Raw genomic sequence first — 21940 nt, 5'->3', positions numbered from 1 at the left:
TTTGTTACTTTGTGCAGTTTATTTATGTTTCTACAACGTTGTAATGTTGCGCAGTTGTTTTTGATTGTGGCTATTTATGCGAAATTGTGCAGCAGCGTTTGTGGAGCGAAATAAAACGATTTGTTTAAAAGCGGATCTTTTGCTTTAAGCGATTTTTGTTTGTAATTAATCGCGTTTTGTGCCAAACGGCAGATGTTTTGCAAACGCGCAAATCCGTTTCCGTTTGATTGTGAATCAACAAACAAATCGAATAGTTATAATTCTGTCACAATGGTTTAACAATGCGCTCAGGAATGTTTATTCTTTTTATTACTTTGAAGTGATTTTAATATTATTGATTTTGTTACGTCACAGATAATGGATAATAGATATTCGTATTGATTTTCGAACATGATCATTGTTTGTTACTTGCGCTAAACTGAACACAGATTCGAAATATTTAGAATGCTTGTTACATAAAAACTTCGTTACTTTTGTAATAAAGTAACGAATTTTGCTTTTGTTAATAGTTTAGTGGTAGTGAAAAATTATGACAAGTTTAGTTATGTTGTTTTGTAGAATAATGCTCATCAGGTTGGTAGTAAACAGTACAATGTAGAAGTTTTGCACTTTTGATCAATAAGACGCGAATGCTTTAAATATTTATCAGATGTGGTTTTGGCAATTTGCATCAATTTGTTGCGGATTAAAACATTTAAGGGTGTAACAGCGCTAAAATGTCTGTGACCGAAAAATCAATAACGCTTTTGACAAGCAGAAAATTGAAAACGCTCTCTGTTGAAAATTTTGTTGTAATTTTCTTGTCCGCAGCTTATAAGCATCTGTAGCGTTGAATGCCAGTTTTGAAATGCATATGTGCACTTCGAATCCTTGTCGACCCGTGTCCAATAAATTAGGCATGAATCGTCTGGGAGTTGCGAGTATAATGAGGTTCGATGGATCGGCTGGTGGCAAATTTCAACCAGTTGTTTGAAAATCGATAATTTCGCTGCATTGAGACACGAAGTGAAAAATGAAAAATGAAATGTTCTTGGTCACGACCAAATTGGAATGTGTGTTTAAATCAGTTTTAAATTAGCGTTTATGCTGTAGGTTAAAAAGTCATGTGTGAATTTAACAAATAAACTTAAGAGCATGAATGCAGTCAACACTTTTTTTTGCATGTTTAGTGCTGTAAGCATATTCTACCGGTTGAAAGTTTTCGATAGGTTTGTTTGTTGTGTAAATTTTCGATTTAGGATATCCTAAAGTTGTTAGAAGTTGTCGGTAAAATTCCGAGACTTTTACCCAACGGAAAAAAGATTTTTCAACAAAAACATCAGGCAGGGTTCTACTGTGGTGTGAGTCGTTGTGGAGAATCTACTGCGGCAAAACTGTGAATATGTTTGTTGTGAACTGAAAGTGCCTGAAAATCCAACAACAGTCATCATAGTGGTGATAAAAAGACGGAAAAAGCTGAAAGATTTTAGATTTAGAGGGTTTTGAGCAGCATGAGATTATTGCTTGATACAAAAATTGATTTACAAACAAAACTTAATTACACAACGAATATTAATTATAAAATGAAGTACAAATAAAACTTTCTTCGAAGTTACTGGAAATAGCGTCTGTGTTTATGTCGTCATAGTAGTAGCGTAAGTGACGATGCTTCGGGCGATTTCGTGCTGTTGCGCAGTTTCTTAACTTGCAATGACGAAACAGTTGCTTTTGTTGTAACCGATGAATGAATTGAACTTTCAGATCAAACACAACCACACAAATAGGGGCTGGTGCTGATGATGCAATAATATGGCTTTTGTGACGTCATAATCGACAATGACGTTGACTGGAGGCGCGATCGCGGGAATCGCGATTGTTTCAATCATCGGATTCGGATTAATTGTTTGGCTCATTGTTTACGTCATAAAGAAACGACAACGCGATGCCGCCTACTTCGACCGATGTTCGAGAATTCTCAAGAAATACGGAAACAAAGCCCATAATGACGTCATTGCCAAATTTCCTTACGCGGGAGCAACTTTTGTTCGCGCTCCGGCGCCAGGGCAACAGATGACATCACGAGAATTGAGTGCGTCACAAGAATTTGTCGTCCCCCCAACCCGCAACTATGACGTAGACGAAGGAGACGGTAAGACTGTGTGACGTCATAACTAGTGGTTGTTTTGTGATAATTGATCGATTGTTTGTTGTAGAAGCGGAACGCAAACAGCTGATATCGATGAACAAACCGATTGATCCGAGCGCTATAGATCCGCGATTATATTCTCCAGAGTTTATTGATCAGGTAACGGGTGTTATCCAACAACCATATTCTTCATACTTAACTTGTGGGTTCCAACCATAACATTAAATGCATTATAATATTGACACAATACTGTTTAATCAGCTACTCAATGCATTAGCCTACGCATTGTGATGTAACACACCGTAACGCGGTGTATTGTTTGTAGCGGCTGTGCGCTATTTTATTTCAACGTCTCTTCTTCAAGTCGTAAAATCTTGGTAACAAAGGTCAATCTCACAAAAAGATCCAATACTTGACAAGGACAAACCGTATTTACTCGGAATAAATGTCGCTTACTATCGCAGAGCTAAATATTAGCAAAACTTAAGTTTAATATTCCCCTATAAGAAGAAACTTATTTACCAAATTTGGTTGGTATTAATTTCACATCGTCAGACACATTTGCTGCCAAGATAATATAAACAAGGCCTCCAGCATGAAACTTATGTAAACTTTGCTTTTGCAACAAATATTCAAGACAAGATTTTTAGGAAAAACGGAGGGTACATTTTTTTCTTCGTTTAATCTTTAATTTCCAATTTAGCCATGCAAACGTATTTTGGATTCCCCGTTCGTTTTTTACGTTCGCAAACTCGTCTTACGTTTTGGAGTTTAGTAACGAAATGAGGGACAACGCTATAACTTTTATTTCGATATTATTTGTCACCAAAAGCACTTTTACGCATTACACTAAAGTCGCAAAATCAGCTCTTTGAAATATTAGTTGTCGTTGTAGCTTGCAAAATGTGCAGCTTAACAATTTATCGCTGTTGCCTACAGCTTAGAAAGTTCAAGAACTACATTTAGTTTGTCCCAATCAATTTTACGAATTAATATTACATATGCGACTTGATAATATGGGAACAACATAACGTTTAAACCAGCAAGCTCCCAGTGGCAAGTTTAGTGATGAGTATGTGTTATACAAACTCCCACCATACTTCCCTCCACCAAACAATTCATCAACACAAACCAGCTTCCTGCCTTACACAAATGACAAACGACCCAAGCGACCCAACATGCAGGTCACGTGTGACAGTCACATGACCTTACTTTGTTTCGTCACAAACCAGCAGAATTTTAAAACTTTTTTCCCTGTTTACCAAATCTCAATAAAAAACACCCATTTTTTGACTTAATGCCAAATATAAAGCGTTTACTCGTGTGGGGTTAAATTTACCCCAGTTGAAAACCTCAGCATTATCATCATCATGTGTGTAGAAAAAAGAACTAGAAAACTTTTTTTATGGCCAAAACAAGTTACAACGAATGCTTGTATTAAGTTGCTTGTTTTCTTCGCTGTTTTACAAGTTTGCATTGATGTAAGCGGAAAACTTGCAACGTATTTAGGGTAAATTTAAACAAGAAAAATTTTGACATATTTCTCGGATTAGAAATGGTTTTCCTGATTTGTTTTCACATTCTCACTCACGCGCTTTCAGAGTTGTAAGTCGAGCAGGGCTTTTCGGGCCGGGTTCGGGCTTAGGTTTCTTCAAAATAACAAGCTTGATTTAGGGCCTGACTTTACACTCTGTGTCAGGATTTTTTTGATAAATTTAACTAGCTAAGTTGCTGGACCTGACCTTATGTCAAACAGGCCTAAAACGCCTGGTACAAGATTAATTGTCTATTATTGTATATTGTATTTGTTGTCTTTATTATAGGCCTGTCAATTAGACTTTCGGGGCTTCTCAAAAACGGTTTGGGTCGGGTTTTGTACTTTCGGGTTTGTACTTTGGGCTCATAGTTCTTCACGAGCTAGTAAGATACAATTAGCAAGTTTACTACAATAAATTTACTTTATTTACTTTATTTCAAAACTTTACTTGCATTGAAACCGCAAGAAAATGACATTGCATATGTACAGATGTAGTGGTTTATAAGGAAATACTATCAAAAGTGACCAATTCAATAGACACGTTGTTAACAAAATCGGCGTGGAAGTCAAGACCAAAAGAATTGTTTAAATTATTTTCGTCAGCAAATATTTATATTTTTGTCCAATAAATTTAATTTTTCGGTTTCCTGCTTCCCCACACCATCGTTTATTTTGAATCGGTTGCGGAAGTTTTCAGGCAAACAGCATTATATTGTTGGATCATAAAGCAACAATTGTTCCCACCATTGTGTGTGTTGCGCATCTGGATCAAAGTCGAAATCGCGTTGGTTTTAAATTTTCACGATTCGGCCTTTACACTGTTTAGTAAACTTTTAGTCATCATGTCGATAAAGATCAAATAAACATTACATAACTTAAGTAGTGGAATTGAAACATTTCTCGAAGCAATAATAAAAGTTATGGTTTTAATTAGAAGTATTTTTTTAAGCGTTTATAAGTTTTTATCTGTAAAAATAGCCTGTGTGTGTTTGTAATTCCTACAAAGAATTACTTTTATTCCAAATAAACTTTTCACAAATTTATATTGAGTCGAAAATATTGACCATTTGTCAAGCCAATGTTAATAGTTAAGATGTACTAATACAGAAATCGTCCTGATCCACGGATGCTCAACAGGCGATTTCAGTGACATATATTGACGTTACTTTGCTGACAAATTCAGCACACACTCAAATCAGTCTGTGTATTTCGTATTACAGCTAAGACATACCGGTATTGTCAGCTACGATACATCAGCGGTAGAAGTTCACTTGTTTGATAAAATGCCAGTTTTATTTTAAAAGCACTTGTAAGTTTTTGCCGGTAAAAAGGTTTAGTTTTAGTATTTCCTAAAAAAATGAATATTACCCCAAATTTTATTTATTTTAGGACCCTGGATCGCCCACTAGTGGTCGTCGTCCACCTCAGGTTTTTTTCTCCATCGAATTTGATCCGGTTTTCAACATTTTGCGGATTCATGTCGACCAGGCGAGATATCTTAAACCAAAAGACCAATCGCGTGAGTAAACAATCGCATTGTTCGGCAACTATTTTCATGAGTGCTTTTAGTTCTTGTCACAATGCAGAGAGTCGACAACATTTAGAATACCACGTTCCAAATTACTTTGTTACGTCAATAATAATTGGCATTTCATTAATTTAAACTACCTCTAGCGCCACCTAGAGTCTGTCTATTCCATACCATATTTGAACTAAATTCCTAAGAACTAAGAGGGTTGCAAAAAGTTCCTATGAACTGATGACGCCAGCTCAGCTTTTTTTAGACATTTTCTCTGACGTTTGTTCAAGTTTTAGTTTGCTGTTTTAAAACGGCTAGTTTACAAAAAAAGGTTATTAACATTGATCCACGGGCAGAAAGCTTCGTAGATATAAAAATGTATTAAATGAAATTTTGAAACATGTCGTATAATTCAGTGGTCGGCAACCACCGGTCCGCGAGGAGTTCGTTACCGGGCCGTATAATTTTTCAGGTTAAATGCTTTAAAACATTTTGCCCATGTATCCCGGGGATGATAATTTACACTAATTTAGGCGTTTGCTGTGCTAAATATTTGTAGTTTTTTAAAGCCGGTCCGCGATAAAATCTCAGTTTCAAAAATAGTCCGCAGTGCAAGGTTGCCGATCAAATTAAATGGGTTACCCGAAATAGATGTTTCTTCTGGCTTTTAACGTATTTGTGAACATTAGCCCGTAGCAACACAAGATGTTAAGATGGAGGCCAAGTTGTCGATGAAAATAGTATGAAAGGCTCGTACGCTTGTGATACAACTTCAGCAAAATTGAAAAAAAAAAGGATTGTTAGCAGACATTACTATATTTAGCTTAATATCCAACAACATTATTTTTACGTGTCTAGAATTCTCGAATCCTTACTGCGTGGTATCGGTTCTACCCGGTTCGCATTCGAAGGAGAGCCACAAGATCCGAAACACGGTGGATCCCCTGTTCCAGGAAAACTTCTCCTTCGAAGTTCAACCTCACGAACTGCGAGAGAAAACTGTACAGGTCCGGTTATTTTTAACGGTTTCGTAAAAACTGAAATTGCGATACAAAGTAGTTATTTTAGTTTTTCTAGAACTGATGTCTTTCGATTGTGAACTTGGTATTTTTGAAATTCTACCTTGACTGAAGGTTTTTATTGAATGTTTACGTTGTAAACCAAAATTTACGTTGGTTTCAGTTTGCACTTGTTTTAATAGTATCTTGTCTTCTGCAGCTGAGACGATATAACGGTTTTTGTCTTCTTCCCTAATTATTACTAAAACCGACAGCTGATCTGTTTCAAAAGCATAATGTCGCAATTTTACGGTGAAGATTTGTAATAATGATAAATGTTCTGTACTTGTCTTAGTTTTGCTGGTTTCTTATTCCATCTAATTTCATATGTGGGTGATTTAATAATTGGTACAAACGCCGTTTAAAATCAATGCTATGCTGTAATGCCATAATATTGCACTGTTTCATAAAAACAGATAAAAGCATAAATCGTTTCTTTTAATAACAGAAATATATATTTCGCCTTAATAAATAGGCATCATCAGTTTCTGCAAAAAGCAAACATGTAGTAGGCTGTCGAAAAAAAGTTCGGAAAAATAAAATAGTTAAAACACTTATAAAATACTTAGGAACACTATACACGGACTTGAAAAGTAGTTTAATCACAACCATTACTGCCAAGGTAGTGGTGTATATGATGACACGATGATGATGATGACAACAGAGATTGTTGGCAGTAATGTTTGTGATTGAACTTATAAAATATGTTTTAAAAACTGTACAAATTAAACCACTGTGAAGCACAGAGTCAAACCACAACTAACGAGTGGCCACAAGCGACACGAGGAAAGAAGAAAAAATGGGAGACGTGATAAACTGATAAGCCATTGAAAACACACGGAGGAAAGTAAATTAACCTCTAGGCGAGAAAAAACAAAACATTGAGGGCTTAGAAACAAAAAGATGCAATTACCTCACGCGCGGCAGAATCATTTTTTGGATGTTAATTTCGGCCTTGATTTTGTTTAGCCATTTGTCTTCAAAAAACTATGCGGAGAACCATAGTGCGATATTAAAGCGCAAACCGCAAATCCACCTGTGTTTTTACGTCGTGTTTGTGCAAATGCCTCCACCAAATCTTTTAGATATTTTTGAAGACAAATGGCTAAACAAAATCAAGGCCGAAATTAACATCCAAAAAATGATTCTGCCGCGCGTGAGGTAATTGCATCTTTTTGTTTCTAAGCCCTCAATGTTTTGTTTTTTTCTCGCCTAGAGGTTAATTTACTTTCCTCCGTGTGTTTTCAATGGCTTATAGACAGCAGCAAACTTTTCAATGACTTATAGACAGCAGCAAACAAACAGACAGCAGCAAACTTCTCATTAAAATCAATTTTTCATACTTCTTTTGAATTACATATTTTTGTCGCGATACATTTTGGGTAGATTTTGAAAGCCAACCGGTCCGCAAAATTTGTTTTGAACGTTCACCAGTCCGCAAACTTAAAAGGTTGAGAACCACTGATGTAGAGAACAGTGATTACCGGAAAACTGCTACTGCAGGGTTGATGTTCAAATCATACTTTATTTACTTTATGATTACCACAGATCAAGTTTTTCAACTACGACCAATATTCGCGCGACGAAAGCATGGGTACAGTTGTGCAGAGGTTGGACGAATTCAAACTCGACAACAGGGTCGACCTGTGGAGAAAAATCTACCAACTCGAACCTCACGAGAAGGTGACGTCATAAACGAGTGTGTGACGTCATAACCACTGACGTCATGGTCTTTGTTTAGATCGGAAGCGAGCATCAGTCGGGCGACATGCTTCTCAGGATAGGCTATCTCCCCAGCGCCGAAAAGTTGACGGTTGTTTTGTTGAAGGCTCGATCGCTGAACGAAGTCGAAACGGACGGAGAGAGAAGGGCGCCAGGTAGTGTCAGAAACCGGCAATTACGTCACTAAATATTTTATGCACGAGTTGTCATTAGTTCTGCGGTTAACAAATTTTTTAACCCGACTCAAATACTTCTAAAAATTTATTTTGTGTTTTTTGCGACCCATAGTATGGATAATCACTATTTTAGTAATGCTTTTCTACAATTTGTTTGACAAAAAATTACTGTGCCTCTTGCGACTAAAACTATTGTGTTTTTTTTTTACCAATATTCCGATATGGGCTAAATTTTCGAACAAGTTCCTTGCATTTAACTCTTGAGGTTACAAACGAACACAGCGTTAGCACGTTGAAACAAGCTGTTATGTTCGAAGCCGTGGGAAAAACAAACTTTTAAGTAAGTCGAGGGCCGCACTATCAAAACATTTGTTACAGGGTAACATGACAACAACAAACATTGCATGATTAAAAAGTCAAATGTTCATTAATGCTACATTAAAAAACAATATTGTAATAAATAACGAACAGATATAGTGTAGCAGAGTAAAGAACCAACCGTGCTTAATTCCTTTGTGCGAAAACAATGGCACAGAATGACGCAACAATCGCAATTCCTGATTCCAAAGAACACTTATTTCGATCATCTTATTTAAAACGTTATATATACCACTATTAAAGAATGTTTGTATCGTGTATTCATTGGTTTGACCGGGTATCCCGCCTGAGTAAAACACATAACTTCTTAAAGTTACTTCGCGGGTCACGTGTTTGAGACCCCTGCTTTAGAGTCATTCACATGAGCAAGCCTTTCCGATTTTTTTTTACCTCAAACCAATTGTTTCATTACAGACCCTTACATCCGGGTGTCTATCTACCACGAAGGAAATCTCCTGAAAAAGAAGAAAACGTCCACTAAGCGTCGCACTTGCAACCCTACTTACAATCAGGCGATCAACTTTGCAGTTCCGCTAGATGTCCTACCGCAGGTGGAAATTCAATTCAGCGTTGTACACGAATCAGGGTGAGAATAGTTGACATTCAGACAAGTCATTTTTTCAAATCGTGGTTTTTACACACAATTCAAAATTACACTCTCGGCATTTTGAAATCATAGTACGCCAGGTCTGTTGAAGGTGTTATACCGAATTAGCCGGTCATCAAGCATTCCCACATGACAAGGCGTAGGCTAAAAAAATCTAGCCTGCTGTGAGATTCGAACCCACGACAGGAGGCTTTCCGGGACTCGCGCTTTTTCTTAATAAACACTTTCAATCGACAGGGACGCTTTTGTGCGGCGCATCACAAGTTAAAAGTTCTTTAATGCAGGGGCGCTTTTGTGCGGCGCATCACAAGTTAAAAGTTCTTTAATGCAGGGGCGCTTTTGTGCGGCGCATCACAAGTTAAAAGTTCTTTAATGCAGGGGCGCTTTTGTGCGGCGCATCACAAGTTAAAAGTTCTTTAATGCAGGGGCGCTTTTGTGCGGCGCATCACAAGTTAAAAGTTCTTTAATGCAGGGGCGCCCAACTCATTTATTTTGAAACAAATCAGCTTTATTTGTGTCCGTACGATTACACTTCATAGATTTAGTTTTGTAAAAAAATGTTTTTTTTCTGACGATTTGGGCTTTAGTAACATTTTAAGAAACAATTAAAAGCTGCAAAACAACAATTGTGACGTCAAAATTTAAGAAAGCTGAATGTTGCAATTAACTTTATTCAACAATCCAGTATTGTGGAAAATAACAAAAACAAACTGAAAAAAATATTTTTCTATCATGTTTACCTTCAACAGACGAAGTAAAAAACAGTTAAACATTCGAAAGAAAGTAATTTAAAACCAATTGAAATTTCTCCAGTCGCCTTAGTTGGTTTTATTCATTCGTAAAGCAATTTTTAAAAAGGTCAAAAACAATAAAATCAGCTATTCTGGTAAAAAAACATATTGTGTGTTTGTAGGCTTAAAATCAATCGAGCGGAACGAAAGGAGGCGATTGGATATTTGGAAATCGGTCCGCATTCAAGCGGAGCCGAATTTGAACACTGGAGGGACCTAATGAGCAATAAACCCCAGGCTCGCTGGCATCACCTAGCGGCACCAACTGGAATCGACCAACCCACCACTAGTGGTCAGAGCGGAGCTGGAATTGATGACGATGTTCCTACGTCATCACAATCTACTTCATGACGAAATAATCGGTTTCAGCAAAACTTTAATAGCAAAAATGTTGTTTTATTTTCTGTGGTACTGCCATGTGAGGTTTCAATGTCGCTACTCTACCATTTAGATAACTTTTACGAATCACTTGCAGGTCCTTGTGTTTTTATTTTTTGACCTGGAGTTTTAAACTTGCATTCAATTTTCATCTTGAAATTAATATTTTTTCACAAAAGTTGCAACAACATTTGAACTCTCTATACTGCCACCCAGCGTTGCTTCAAACGAACTTCAAAACTGTTAAATTATTTGTTACGAATTGTCACGTAACAATGTTGCTATTGTGACGCAATACCTACGTTTTACCTTTCAGTTCAAGGTGCAATGTTGAGCTTATTGTTCCAAAGTGAAATGTCGATAGGAGATAATTGTTTATGACGTCACAATTGCAATTGTTTACCGACGTCACCCGTATGTGCAATAGTATGAAAACTATGACGTTGTATTCGCTTGTGACGTCACAATGACGAAATATATATTCGGTTTAAGAATGTTTTTTGGCATTTTCGAAAGTTCAGCGAGGAAAGTTCGTGGCTTTGTGACGTAACGCCGGTGATTTGTTGAACGACAATTTACATTGTTTGTGGCGGTTGTGATATTTTACAAGTGCGCTTTCTGCAAGTTTTATTGCTCATCGTAAACTTAAAAGGTGTGAGGGATTATTGTTTACGACACAAATGTCAAAACGTATCGTTTAACCACTTTACGATGTCGTCATAATGCTGCGCGACAACTTCGTTCGAATTTTGTTTTTCCGAAATATTCTCCCAAAACACGGAAAGGTTTGAGCGGGATTAACCAATACTACTCCAAATTAATTGCTGCGCGCTCTTAATCTTACCACGTGACACCACAAGGTCATGTTAGAGGTCACCGCAAGCTTACGCCGAAAATCCTGTTTGGCGGAACACAATTGTCTCGCTCCAGTTTTTGTCCGTGATTATGTTGTCACAATCGAGTGCTTTGTTGGAGAACAATCAACTCTTAATTGCATTTTTTCGCAGGAATGCACCTGTTGAGTTTTAGCGGGAAATTCCGGTCGCATGATTGGTGGAAAGCGACTGAATATTGTCCTACATTTTCTTTCAATCTTGCAAAACAACAATCGTCGGGTAAATGTTAATCGTTTTCGTTCTGACTGCGTAGGCGTCGCCAGACAACCGCTGTGACCGAACAAACCAATTGATATTTTTGGCAAATCCCTTTCTCCTTAAGCTCGTCCAAACAATGAAATAATCTAAACCCGAAAATCTGACCATTATCTACAATTTCGTAACCGCCGGGGAAATGACTCTGAAGGTATGTTTGAAAAAAGTTGAGTCAAGCACAGAATATTGCAAATAACTTGGATATTCTGATCGATTCTTGGTCCATCGCGCGCCGGGCCCAACCCGTTTGTGACGTCATAAACGACCGCGAACTCGTTCTTTTTCCCGGAAGCGAAGAGAACTTGAATTTTTGCTTCGATTTACTGATCACAAACCTTCTGCTGTGAAATTCGATTTAATTAATTGCTCAAGGCGGTAGCAGATGTTTACGAAGCAATGTTACTAATTTTTTTCAGCGCTCTCATCAGTAAAAGTTTAAACTCCATTCGGAAATCGAATCGAAGGTTTCATTTCATCATCGTTAGCAACGAGACGCGATGCGCTTTGTGACGCAATAGATGTCATGCTGTGACCGCGAAACGGAAAGGTGAACACGTGTATTGGTGGCGCGCCAAAATTTCTACAAAGGCCTGAATATTTATTATGACGTAACACTTCATGTTATGCTAGCTTCCGTATTGTAACATTAGGAATTTTGCGGAATTCGATTACGCGGAAAAGCGGAGAAATCATTCCGGTTTTGCAAAGTGGGCGTTCTTTAACTATTGTAAAGTGGAACATATATAATAAAGGCTCTCGAAATATCTCAAGAAAATTAGCGAAACAACAGCTTAAGCCTTGGGAAAAAGATATTGATGTTCCGATAATGGGATGATTGTGTGTTAGCGCGTTTTAATTGTGACAAAACAATGCCTGTGGTCGTGCGCCGCGCGCGAGGTAATTGTTCCTTTGAAGTTTTGCCCACGAGCAAATCCGAGAGAAACGCGTCGGAAAAAACGCAGGTTTTTGCGAGAGGAGGTTTAACTTAAAGAATCGGTTGCTTCGTTTGTTTAAAAGTTTGCGAACAGTTTGCAGGAGGCAGGAGCTGGTTTGGCAGTAAGAAATAATATTTGCAGAAATATTTGTTAGATGGAAATGTAAAGCTGTGAAGAAAAAATCAGACTTCATCAAAACATGATTTTGAAAAATAACAACTTAAAATGTCGCAAGTTTTGCTGAATGAATTAGTCGGGTTACGAAACAGTTACATATGTTGAGTAACTACGGTTGCATTTAAGTAAATAAGCAATGCGATTTCTTATTGCTTGCCAAACCAGTAAATTTGAACTGAAATAATTCGCTCAGTATTTAGTCAACGTATAAACGTAATGTCACAAGCTGCCGTTGATGAATTGATTGTATTACCAACTGGTTGCAGTGTGCAAAATACTGAAGCATTTAAAACTATAATGAACAGACGGCTAAAACTGATTAGTGAAACGAAATATTCAGTGGCATAAATTGCAATTTAAATATAAACAACTAAACCCTCTTGCACAATAAGGAATTTGCATTATAAAAAATTAAGCGTAACAAAACGAAATATTAACAAGTTCAAGGACATGACAAAAAGTTCGTTATTGAATATTACGTGATTGGTTCCAGTTTCTTGACAATAAGCTTGAACATGTAAAATATTTATTCGAACACGCAAGTTTCGATTCAGAAATGCCGCCACAGCAAAGTGGCCGCGAAATTTTGCCTCCAGGGAAATTGTCGAAGTAAAGGTGCAATTTGCATCTCGAAGTGGCGCGTAATCGTTTGTTAAAAGCGAACGTTGGAATGGTGACGGATAAGTTGAATGGACTTTTTATTCAATGTGTGAATACATGAACAGCTGATTCTGAGTTTAAGCTATAGCTGCCAGGCATATTAGCATTATGGAGCTCTTCTGGCAACGCATTGATTGTTATTTACCCTGATGAAGGCGACCTGTATAGGACGTCGTAACGTCGGATTTTGCCAAACCGATTTGCAACTTGATTGGATGTGCTCTACATATACCATTGCTGGCAGTCATAATATCAACCTTATAAAGCTTTTCTGGCGGTCGTGTTCTATGTGTAAGTTTTTGCAAATACAAAATGCAGCACACGATTAACGCTCGATAAAAAATTGTAGAACGATTCGAGTTTCGTTACGCGGTTTGTTCTATTCTTGGCTTTCCAGGCAATGTTACCAGGACACATCAATAACTGGCCGTTTTAATCAAGTTTGTTTTCAATTATTTTTTTAACGTATTTGGGCTAAATTCCCACAGAAGGTTTTGTACTATTTGTTTGAAACCGTCAACTTTTATGTTTGAAAGTCCCCATAAAAGTACTGAGAAAGTCTCTTATTTCTTGAAATGGCGATTACCATCTAATCTTCATGTTATCTACAACATTATTAGCGACTCAACACTTAAAATAGTCTCAATTATTTCACGATACTTGTATTGTTGACGTGACAATATGTGTCAAAGTTACGTCACTATGGATTTTTTACACCTTTTTTTACAGTGTTTTATCTTTCTGGTGGTGTTCGCAGATCTTCTATAAAAAATTATTTTAGAATTTTTAACAAATACAAACGCGCGTCGATCTGGTTGACGTCATGCATTGGATTACAGTGCTTGTGATGACGTTTTGCTGCGCGCTGTTCGCGCATGCGCAGAACGTGGAGTTGAATGAACGTCGAAAACGGGATGTGACGTCAGGTATTTTCATTGTTAAAACTATTGTTAAGTCATAGGAAACTAAATTATAAAGAGATAATACAATTATGTGTGAATACAAATTGTTACGTCATAATGATTTTCAACCCCACGATTGTCCCGCCGCTTGCTTATGACATCATAACCGATGTGACCTTTGTTAACCTTGAAATCGTGAAAGTGCAATTGTTTGGATGTCTGGTTGCAAACCATGAACATTTTGACAAATTTTTACCTGACCCTTGTATGGAAATTTGCTGGGCGATTATGTTGGCTGGAGTATTCGAAATATTTGGAAGTTTGCGGGTCTGGTATATGCGCATGGCATTTCACAACCGGCAATTTGCGGCAAAAATACTCTACGCTGACTTTTAAAACAACTTATTGGGAAAAAATACTAGTTGTTACAGATGTTTTCTTGTCAACTTTTAATACTTGTTACAGGTATTTTAAATAAGCTATTGCTGCCAGGCATAATTTATAAACGAGTTATAGCATTACCTCGTATATAAACTGCTTTGATACGAATTATATTTTCGTTTATTGTTTAAATCTTTGCTTTCCGCTTAATTTCAACCTCAGTGATTTTGTTTCAACAAAAACATGTTTATCAAGTGTATCCAGATGTTCACACTGATTCATGAAACCAACATAACCAGATTTTCTTTGTCATTTTTTCCCGCAATCGGATTTTATTTTGTGGAAATTTTTTAGCCGCAAATTTAGTGGAAGTTTAATTTGTCTGTATGATTTCTATAGCCCGGGGCCTCGATTAACTCCGGCTTAATTGAGATTTCCACGCAAACGTTTTCAGCAACAAACATTAAAACAAAACAATTCAAATTTGTCGGAAAAATCTATTTGCCGAATATCGTGAAAGAAAATCATTATTTTTAGACTTTTTGCGTGTTCGTTCAACACACTAATTTTCCGAGCCGAGCTTAAGAAAGTGATTAAGTATTTGAAACGTACCTAATGTCAAACAGCCCTAAAACACATTTTTCAAGACCAATTGTCTATTGCAGTGGTCGGCAACCGCCGGTCCGCGGCCCGGTACCGGTCCGCGAGGGTTTCGTTGGGACGTGTAAATGTTATAAAACGTTTGGCCCATGTATCCCGGGGATGATATACTAATTTAAGCCTTTTTATTGCTAAATATTTGTACTTTTTTGAAGACCGGTCCGCTATAAAATTTTAGTTTCAAAAACGCTCCGCCGTGCACAAAAGGTTGCCGACCCCTGGTCTATTGTGTTTGTTGCCTTGGTCTTTCCTGGTGCTTCAGTGTATAGGCCTGTCAATCAACGTTTCGGGCCTAAACGGGCTTCTCAAAAACGATCCGGGTTCGGGTCGGGTTTCAGGCTTGCACTTTCGGGTTCGGGTTTCAACAAACTTACACGCCGAATTTATTTCAATTTTTTCACTCCCCGATTTTTTCGCAGATTGTCGAGCCGCCGTCATTGATCTTTACGTCATAGTGGAGACGTCACGCTTGGTTGGATCCACAAACCTCAACTTTGTGCGCAGTTACCTGAAAAGTGTTTCCAAAAAACTTTCGATCGAACCTGAGAAAACGAGAATATCTGTGACCAGGTAAAATATTGTTTCGAGTTTTAATCACATAAGCGGGTTCCGAACGAGCTTTGTGCAACCAACCATTTTGTGCTAAAATTTTGTTTATTTAACATAGAAATATAATTCGGCACAAACGCGTTAATAAAGCTGCGGTTGATTGCGTAAAGCTAGTTACCGAACCCGCTTCAAGCGCGCATAAGAGCATCTTATTGTTCACATGGCAACCAAAAGCGAATGACGTCATATTTTAAGTTTCGGCGGTGACGTCATCAACATCGCTAATCTAAGTGACGTCACAACGAGAGACAAAGCGGAAGAAGCTTTCGACAAACTGGGGGTCACAGGTCGCGGGGTCAGAGTTCACACAGCGATGGAGTTCGTGGCCGATAACCTCTTCAACCCAGAACACGGTACGTCACTATCGCCCTGTGTGACGTCACTATGACGTAACAAGGCTGATTGTGTGCAGGTCGCAATGAAGACAATGAGGCTATTTGTCTGATAACAATGGGATCGCGAATTCCGACTGACATCAGCGAATCTGTGAAGAAACTTCAGCAAAAATGCAGAGTGGTCGTAGTCGGATCCGGATGTGAGTTTGTTTGACGTTTTGCTTAAAATCTTGGTCAACCAGGGACAACCTTGAATGAATTGGCTCACTTTAGGGCAGTGGTTCTCAAACTTTTTAAGTATGCGGCGCATTACCGCGGCACCCTTCGCAGGTAAACACAACAAAAGTTGTTAAAAGAATGTTGATTTTCAACTTTATTGTGGTGGGTAAGGATGCTTTTCATTTCCAATAACTAAAATATGAGCTTTGAAACGTTGTCATACACACCGGTATTTCGTCATAAAGTCCTAAACACCAGGAAATGTTTGTACTGAAAATACAAAAAAAGAGATAATTCGCGGCACAATTGTAAATCTCTCATGGCAAACCGGTGTGTCGCGGCACACAGTTTGAGAATCACTAGTTCAGGGGTCATTTGAATAAGCTGTGCTATAAGCAGCACACAAACCGCAATTGCGTCGCTTAATATTAAAACAAGTTAACGAAAACATTAGTGTAATTGACGAATCCATAAGTATAGTTTTATCTGATAAACACAACAACAAAAACCCTTGGACCATTATTATTCCCAACTAAAACATCTAATCAGCCCATGTTGAACCTAATACAGTTTTCCAAACCAAACAAGCGTAGCGGGTGTTGTAATTATCTCTTCCACTTAAATTACAAACTTTGAAACCGTTTTATGTCCGCAAATATGTGGCGGCCTCCAGTCGTGTTCGCCTCAAACTAAATCTGGAAATCTTGGAATGTTAAAAGCCGGTTATGGCACCGAATTATCTGTGAATATCGGTGAATTAAACACCGTGTGTTAAATGCTAGGGTGATAATTTGGCGTGCCAAGGTCACCTTGAAACACGGTTCCAAATGACCATCTAAAAGTTTGCAAAATTTTCTCACCAACATTTTTTTTTACGTCCACAACTGATTTTTACGACACAAACGTGTTTTGCACTTATGTTGTTGATTTCCAAGCGTGTGACGTCAAAACCCATGACGTCATGCGCCCCAATTGAAGACAAAACCAGAAATGTTTTGTTTTGCGGAAGTTAAGAAACTTTTACCTTTAATTAGAAACCTCTGCTTGCGATTTGTTTGGTAATAAAATCACCCCTTGTTACGACATAAACGGACGCGCCCATAAACAAACAGAAGTAGAAGTCATCTAATTATTTTTTGATCGATCACTTGTAAATAATATGAAGTTTTCTAAACAATCAGCTGTTGTCATGGCTGAATTGAACTCAAACAATTTTTTTTCAAGTTGTAATCGTTTTAATCTTTTATAACTTTCCTTGAGTTAAATTTGTCAAAAGTCTTAAAATATTGTTTGTAATCTTGTACCAATAAGTGAGTACCACAAGATTATTAAAATTATTTTGATTCTATGCTCCATCGGATTGGTTACCCTATTTATTCCATTGCAAACCGCGGCTGGTGAAGTGTTTTACCCTACGGTTTGTGCTGCTGCTTATAATCGAGGGTGGCTTACATTTTTATGTTATACCGACATTATTTCCACGCCCCTGCTTTTCGTTTTTTGGAGGGTTCAAAAGTATTTTGCATGTTGCCTTTACACGTCAATATATGCTATTTAGACATCTTTCATGTGAAAGTTAAGGCGTGTTTCAAAAAGCTTGGAATATTACAAACCACAAAAACATTGATATGCCTAAATTGAATTTGACAATCAATCTTTTTTACAGTTGCAATTTACCGACAACTGAAGCAAATCCCATCGGAGCCTTTCAGCAAACATCTGATATTCAGTTCCAGATACAAAGATTTGCCGAGGAGAGTCAACCACGTGCTCAAGTCCATCTGCACTCAACGTAAGCTCCGTTGCTAGGAGATAATTCTTGTTTACGTTGTTACCTGGCGACGTCTCCGGCGACCTACTTGCTAAATTTAAAGTCGTATCAAATAAACTTTTGGTTTAGAAGCTGAAACTTAACGCCGCAATCCAAGGATTTAATAACCCGCAAATCCACGCAGTGTTTACAAAAATCTTTTGTTTCAAGTGAGAAAAATACTTGCGGAGCAAGCGAAAACATTTGACATTAAAGTCCTAAATGAAGATAATTAAAGTATAAAGTATAGAAAATATTCGCAGAAATATTAATTTCGTCGATTTAGAAGGCAGTATCAATTTCCGTCTTATACGTTTAACTTAAAGTGATGATAAGTATAAAGTATAGAACATATGGTAAGAGAGCGGCCAACGATCAGCGTCTGAGTAAACTTAAATCTTTTCATGGAAATATTTAAGAAAGCATCATCAGTTTTCGTCTTTATTCACAAGTTTCAAGTGTTAATAATTTACTTTTTTGAAAACAGCTTGATTTTCTAAGCTTGTTTTTATACGAAATTTTGCATATAGCTAATTCATTGACCTCGACCAAACAATGTTTTTTGTTGAATCTGATTTGGTGATTCAGTTTATACGAGTTTTCGGTTAACCTTCAAACTCAGCTGAACCCGCAGATTTTCTCCCAACCTAAGTTCAAGGTTAAGACGTTGGATTAATAATTTGCGTGTTTTCAAAACAATTTAATTTCACCTTAAACATTGATTAGTCTTCAAAGTACGTCATCACTTGAGGTTTGCCGCCGGGCGCGTCTGTCCCGAGACTAATCGTCTTTATTGTTTGTGCAGCGGTTGGAGCGCCTCGTGCGGAAGTTTTCGAGGTCGAACCTTACGTGCTTGCTATCCGCTGGGTGGCGCAAACCTTCGCATCCAAGTACCAAGCAGAGGTATGACGCCATAAACGTGGGAAGGAACTTGGCCGAACGGTCTGGCGCGCCTGACCCACATACAGACATAAAAAAACTGATCGGGATTCGTCCCCGGGAGAGTCCTGGGTTCGAACCCCGTGAAAAAAAAAAGACGCCATAAACGTAGTAAATAACGTCAACCCTAGGTCACTGGTTCGAAACCGGTACGAAGTAAATCTTTATTTTAACATTTTTTGCAGATTCGCGAATTAGGAGCAACCGAACCGTTACAGAGGATTCGGAATATTCCGGTAACTAAAACGTGGGTCCGGTTCCGCGGTTTGGAGCAAGCTTCAACTTATGTCGCAAACTTCTGGGCGTTCGGCCGTGACGGTGAACTTGGACCTAAACGAACTCTCATCCTAAACACAGGTATTACGTCACAATCGACTTTTAACCCGCTGTATTATTACCACTGTGACGTCATACAGGTGTAGCGCGACCCGTCATTCAGGTAAATCAATCGTCTGTGACGTCATCATCGGTTCGATTGTCGTGGAACTCAAACTCCGAAGTGTCAGTCAATTATTACGTCACAGTCAAGGCGGTCAACAACACTTCGGTAAGTGTGTGACGTCACTACCTACGTCACAAGCCTACTGACGTCATGTATGTTTTAGAACGTTGTTAGACAAACATTCGTTGCAACGGAAGCGGAAATGAAAGGTTTAAGTTCTGGAACAAACTTTTCGGCGACTGTAGCTGCTCGATCTTCTGGTATCACAAGCAAACAAAGTCTCCCCGGATATTTCGTAACAGGTGACGTCAAGTTGCTATAGCGACTGACCTGATGCTGCGTCTATTTTCTATGTTTAAACACTTTTATGTTTCTTGCACTTTACAGCCCCTTCAGCCCCGAAACTAACAGTTCAACAAGTCAGGCACATCTCTATCGACCTCATGTGGCCGCCTGTCACAGGTTTTAAAGTTTGAATTTTTGGTGTTTGCAAAAAAAAACCGCGAAACTTGTTTCAGGCGCCGATTATTACGTGTTAACCATCTATGACGTAGAGGCAAACGTCACAACGGTCCACAATAACTTGAAAAGTACAACGTTTAAAATATCCGACCTAACACCGTCGCAGAAATACCAGTTCCAAGCTTACACGATCGGCAAAACCGGACTCATCAGCAGGTTAAGCCGCCTAGTGACAGCTTATACAGGTTAGTTTAACCGCTAGGTGTCACTACAAGTTACAATGCATTTAAGCAATTGCACATTCATGATTTCTATGTTTCAGCCCCATCTAATCCCGATGACGTCACGCTTGATTACGTCACAGAGCATGCAGCTCAGGTTCATTGGTCGCCGCAGCCTGGTAATTATTACGTCATAACCGCTATTGTGCGTAATAAAATCGCTCATCGCGCTTTGATTGTTTTGCAGCCGCCGTCAGATACAGCGTGATTGTGACGTCATCAAGCGACAAAGGATTTCGGAAGGAGCGTAATGTTACGGACACAGAGTTTTGGTTGGGAGGAATGAAAAGTGGACATTTCTACAAGTTTTCGGTTTATTCCGTCGGAAAAGGAAACGTGCTCGACAAAAACGTGGTTTATCCGACATTTGTTCAAACAGGTTTGTAGAAATAATTTGATTTTGATTGTTTGTTGTGATTCAACGAAGCACCCAATAACGCTGGGTCTTGTCCCAACTTGCTTTATTTAAGCTGCAGACTGTGCACAGTGTTTCGACTTCTCATCAGTGCAGCTGGCGGTCAACTTAGAAATTAGAGTATTGTCGAAATGTTATGTTACATGCATTCTATTGCATGTGGTAATGTTGTTGTAAAGCGTCAACTATTGCTAAATCATTTCACGACTTGCTTTATTAAAACTAAGAAGTTACAAAAATATAGCCAAAATGCCGTTTTGTTACATATTACAAAGTTAATATTGTTCAAAATCCAACACAGAATTTCATGAATAGCTTAAGTTCTGGCAATTTATTTAACTTGTGAAAACAAATTTAGTTCCTCCGATTAAATTAGATTTAAAACACTTGAGTTGCAAGTTTTACGAAGATTATTTTGCTCACAGTGCCCAGTCCACCGGAGGGCGTCAGACTACTTTATTCGAACTCGACAAGTTTAGAGGTGACGTGGAATTACACGATTGGTGAGTAGACCTGGGTTCAACAAAAACAAACTAAACCATGATACTGATAAATGTAATTATCAACGTTAAACATTTTGCAGGAGATTACAATTTATTTTGATAGAATATTGCATTATTGTACAACTTTCAATGTTTTTTTGTTGAAACTTTATGTTTACATGTATAGGTGTGAAAATATACCACGTCGAGGCGGAAAAAATGATCTCAGGGGAGCCCACTGGTGACATCTACCGGTCAGTGAACAGCACGGTTTCCACGGCGCTAGTTGACGCTCTCGAGCCCGGTGTGGAATATCGAATCAGTGTGAAAACCGAGGGATACCAGGGTGGAATCAGCAAACCGAGCGAGACCGTCATCACATCGACAGGTTCGACATTTTGTCCGGAGGAAAATTAAAGTAAATTAACGCAACATTATTTGTGTACAGTACCTGACGTCCCTGCTAAACCGCGCGCAACTTGGGTGAACATGACGACAATGGCGCTTGCAATGGAACCAGCTCAAGGTTTGGGTTGTTGAGTTATTTGTGGAAAGTAGAGTTATACTAACACAAGTAATCTTTTCTATTTTCTGGTAGGTGGCGCACGCAAGTATTTTTAATGCTTTTTGTGTAATAAATACTGATGGTTAGAGCTATTAGGGTTGGTCTGAGGTTTCACAATAATAATAATAATAATAAAATCAACCTAGAAACCTAGTTATTTATGTTAAATTTAGTCTCTAACTCTATCCCAGTCCCACTGTTAATTTTAAATAACTGCGCTCTTT

The 21940-nt window shown here is 38.2% G+C and overlaps 2 protein-coding genes across 2 annotated transcripts in view; both read left to right on the top strand.

Annotated features, from left to right (window-relative positions):
• Window positions 1-1723: 1723 nt before the first annotated feature.
• On the top strand, window positions 1724-10785 carry LOC145218848 (synaptotagmin-5-like). The gene is made up of 8 exons (XM_080086249.1): window positions 1724-2128; window positions 2193-2284; window positions 5052-5181; window positions 6040-6188; window positions 7788-7922; window positions 7981-8116; window positions 8930-9101; window positions 10036-10785. The coding sequence occupies exons 1-8, from the start codon at window positions 1816-1818 to the stop codon at window positions 10262-10264; spliced, it is 1356 nt and encodes a 451-aa protein (XP_079942375.1). The 5' UTR covers window positions 1724-1815; the 3' UTR covers window positions 10265-10785.
• Window positions 10786-13947: 3162 nt separating this feature from the next.
• Window positions 13948-21940, top strand: part of LOC145220511 (titin-like) — a 51839-nt gene continuing 43846 nt past the window's right edge. The window contains exons 1-16 of the mRNA XM_080087724.1: window positions 13948-14140; window positions 15577-15727; window positions 15962-16119; window positions 16179-16301; window positions 17987-18112; window positions 18936-19033; window positions 19255-19426; window positions 19486-19616; window positions 19675-19813; window positions 19899-19973; window positions 20030-20218; window positions 20296-20373; window positions 20442-20633; window positions 21095-21172; window positions 21339-21539; window positions 21600-21677. Of these exons, the coding sequence (XP_079943850.1) occupies window positions 14038-14140; window positions 15577-15727; window positions 15962-16119; window positions 16179-16301; window positions 17987-18112; window positions 18936-19033; window positions 19255-19426; window positions 19486-19616; window positions 19675-19813; window positions 19899-19973; window positions 20030-20218; window positions 20296-20373; window positions 20442-20633; window positions 21095-21172; window positions 21339-21539; window positions 21600-21677 (2092 nt within the window). The 5' untranslated portion in view covers window positions 13948-14037. The remainder of the gene's footprint in view (window positions 14141-15576; window positions 15728-15961; window positions 16120-16178; window positions 16302-17986; window positions 18113-18935; window positions 19034-19254; window positions 19427-19485; window positions 19617-19674; window positions 19814-19898; window positions 19974-20029; window positions 20219-20295; window positions 20374-20441; window positions 20634-21094; window positions 21173-21338; window positions 21540-21599; window positions 21678-21940) is intronic.

Source organism: Phallusia mammillata, chromosome 3 (assembly GCF_965637545.1).
Source record: "Phallusia mammillata chromosome 3, kaPhaMamm4.hap1.1, whole genome shotgun sequence".
Classification (NCBI taxonomy): domain Eukaryota; kingdom Metazoa; phylum Chordata; class Ascidiacea; order Phlebobranchia; family Ascidiidae; genus Phallusia; species Phallusia mammillata.
This window is presented reverse-complemented; position numbering and strand designations above follow the sequence as displayed.

What these genes read in the sequence shown, in the direction of transcription:
- LOC145218848 (XM_080086249.1), top strand. Translation starts at nt 1,816, where the DNA reads ATGACGTTGACTGGAGGCGCGATCGCGGGAATCGCGATTGTTTCAATC. An exon ending in TGACGTAGACGAAGGAGACG is followed by an intron (nt 2,129 to 2,192) that starts GTAAGACTGTGT and finishes TGTTTGTTGTAG; the next exon opens with AAGCGGAACGCAAACAGCTG. An exon ending in AGCGTTGTACACGAATCAGG is followed by an intron (nt 9,102 to 10,035) that starts GTGAGAATAGTT and finishes GTGTGTTTGTAG; the next exon opens with GCTTAAAATCAATCGAGCGG.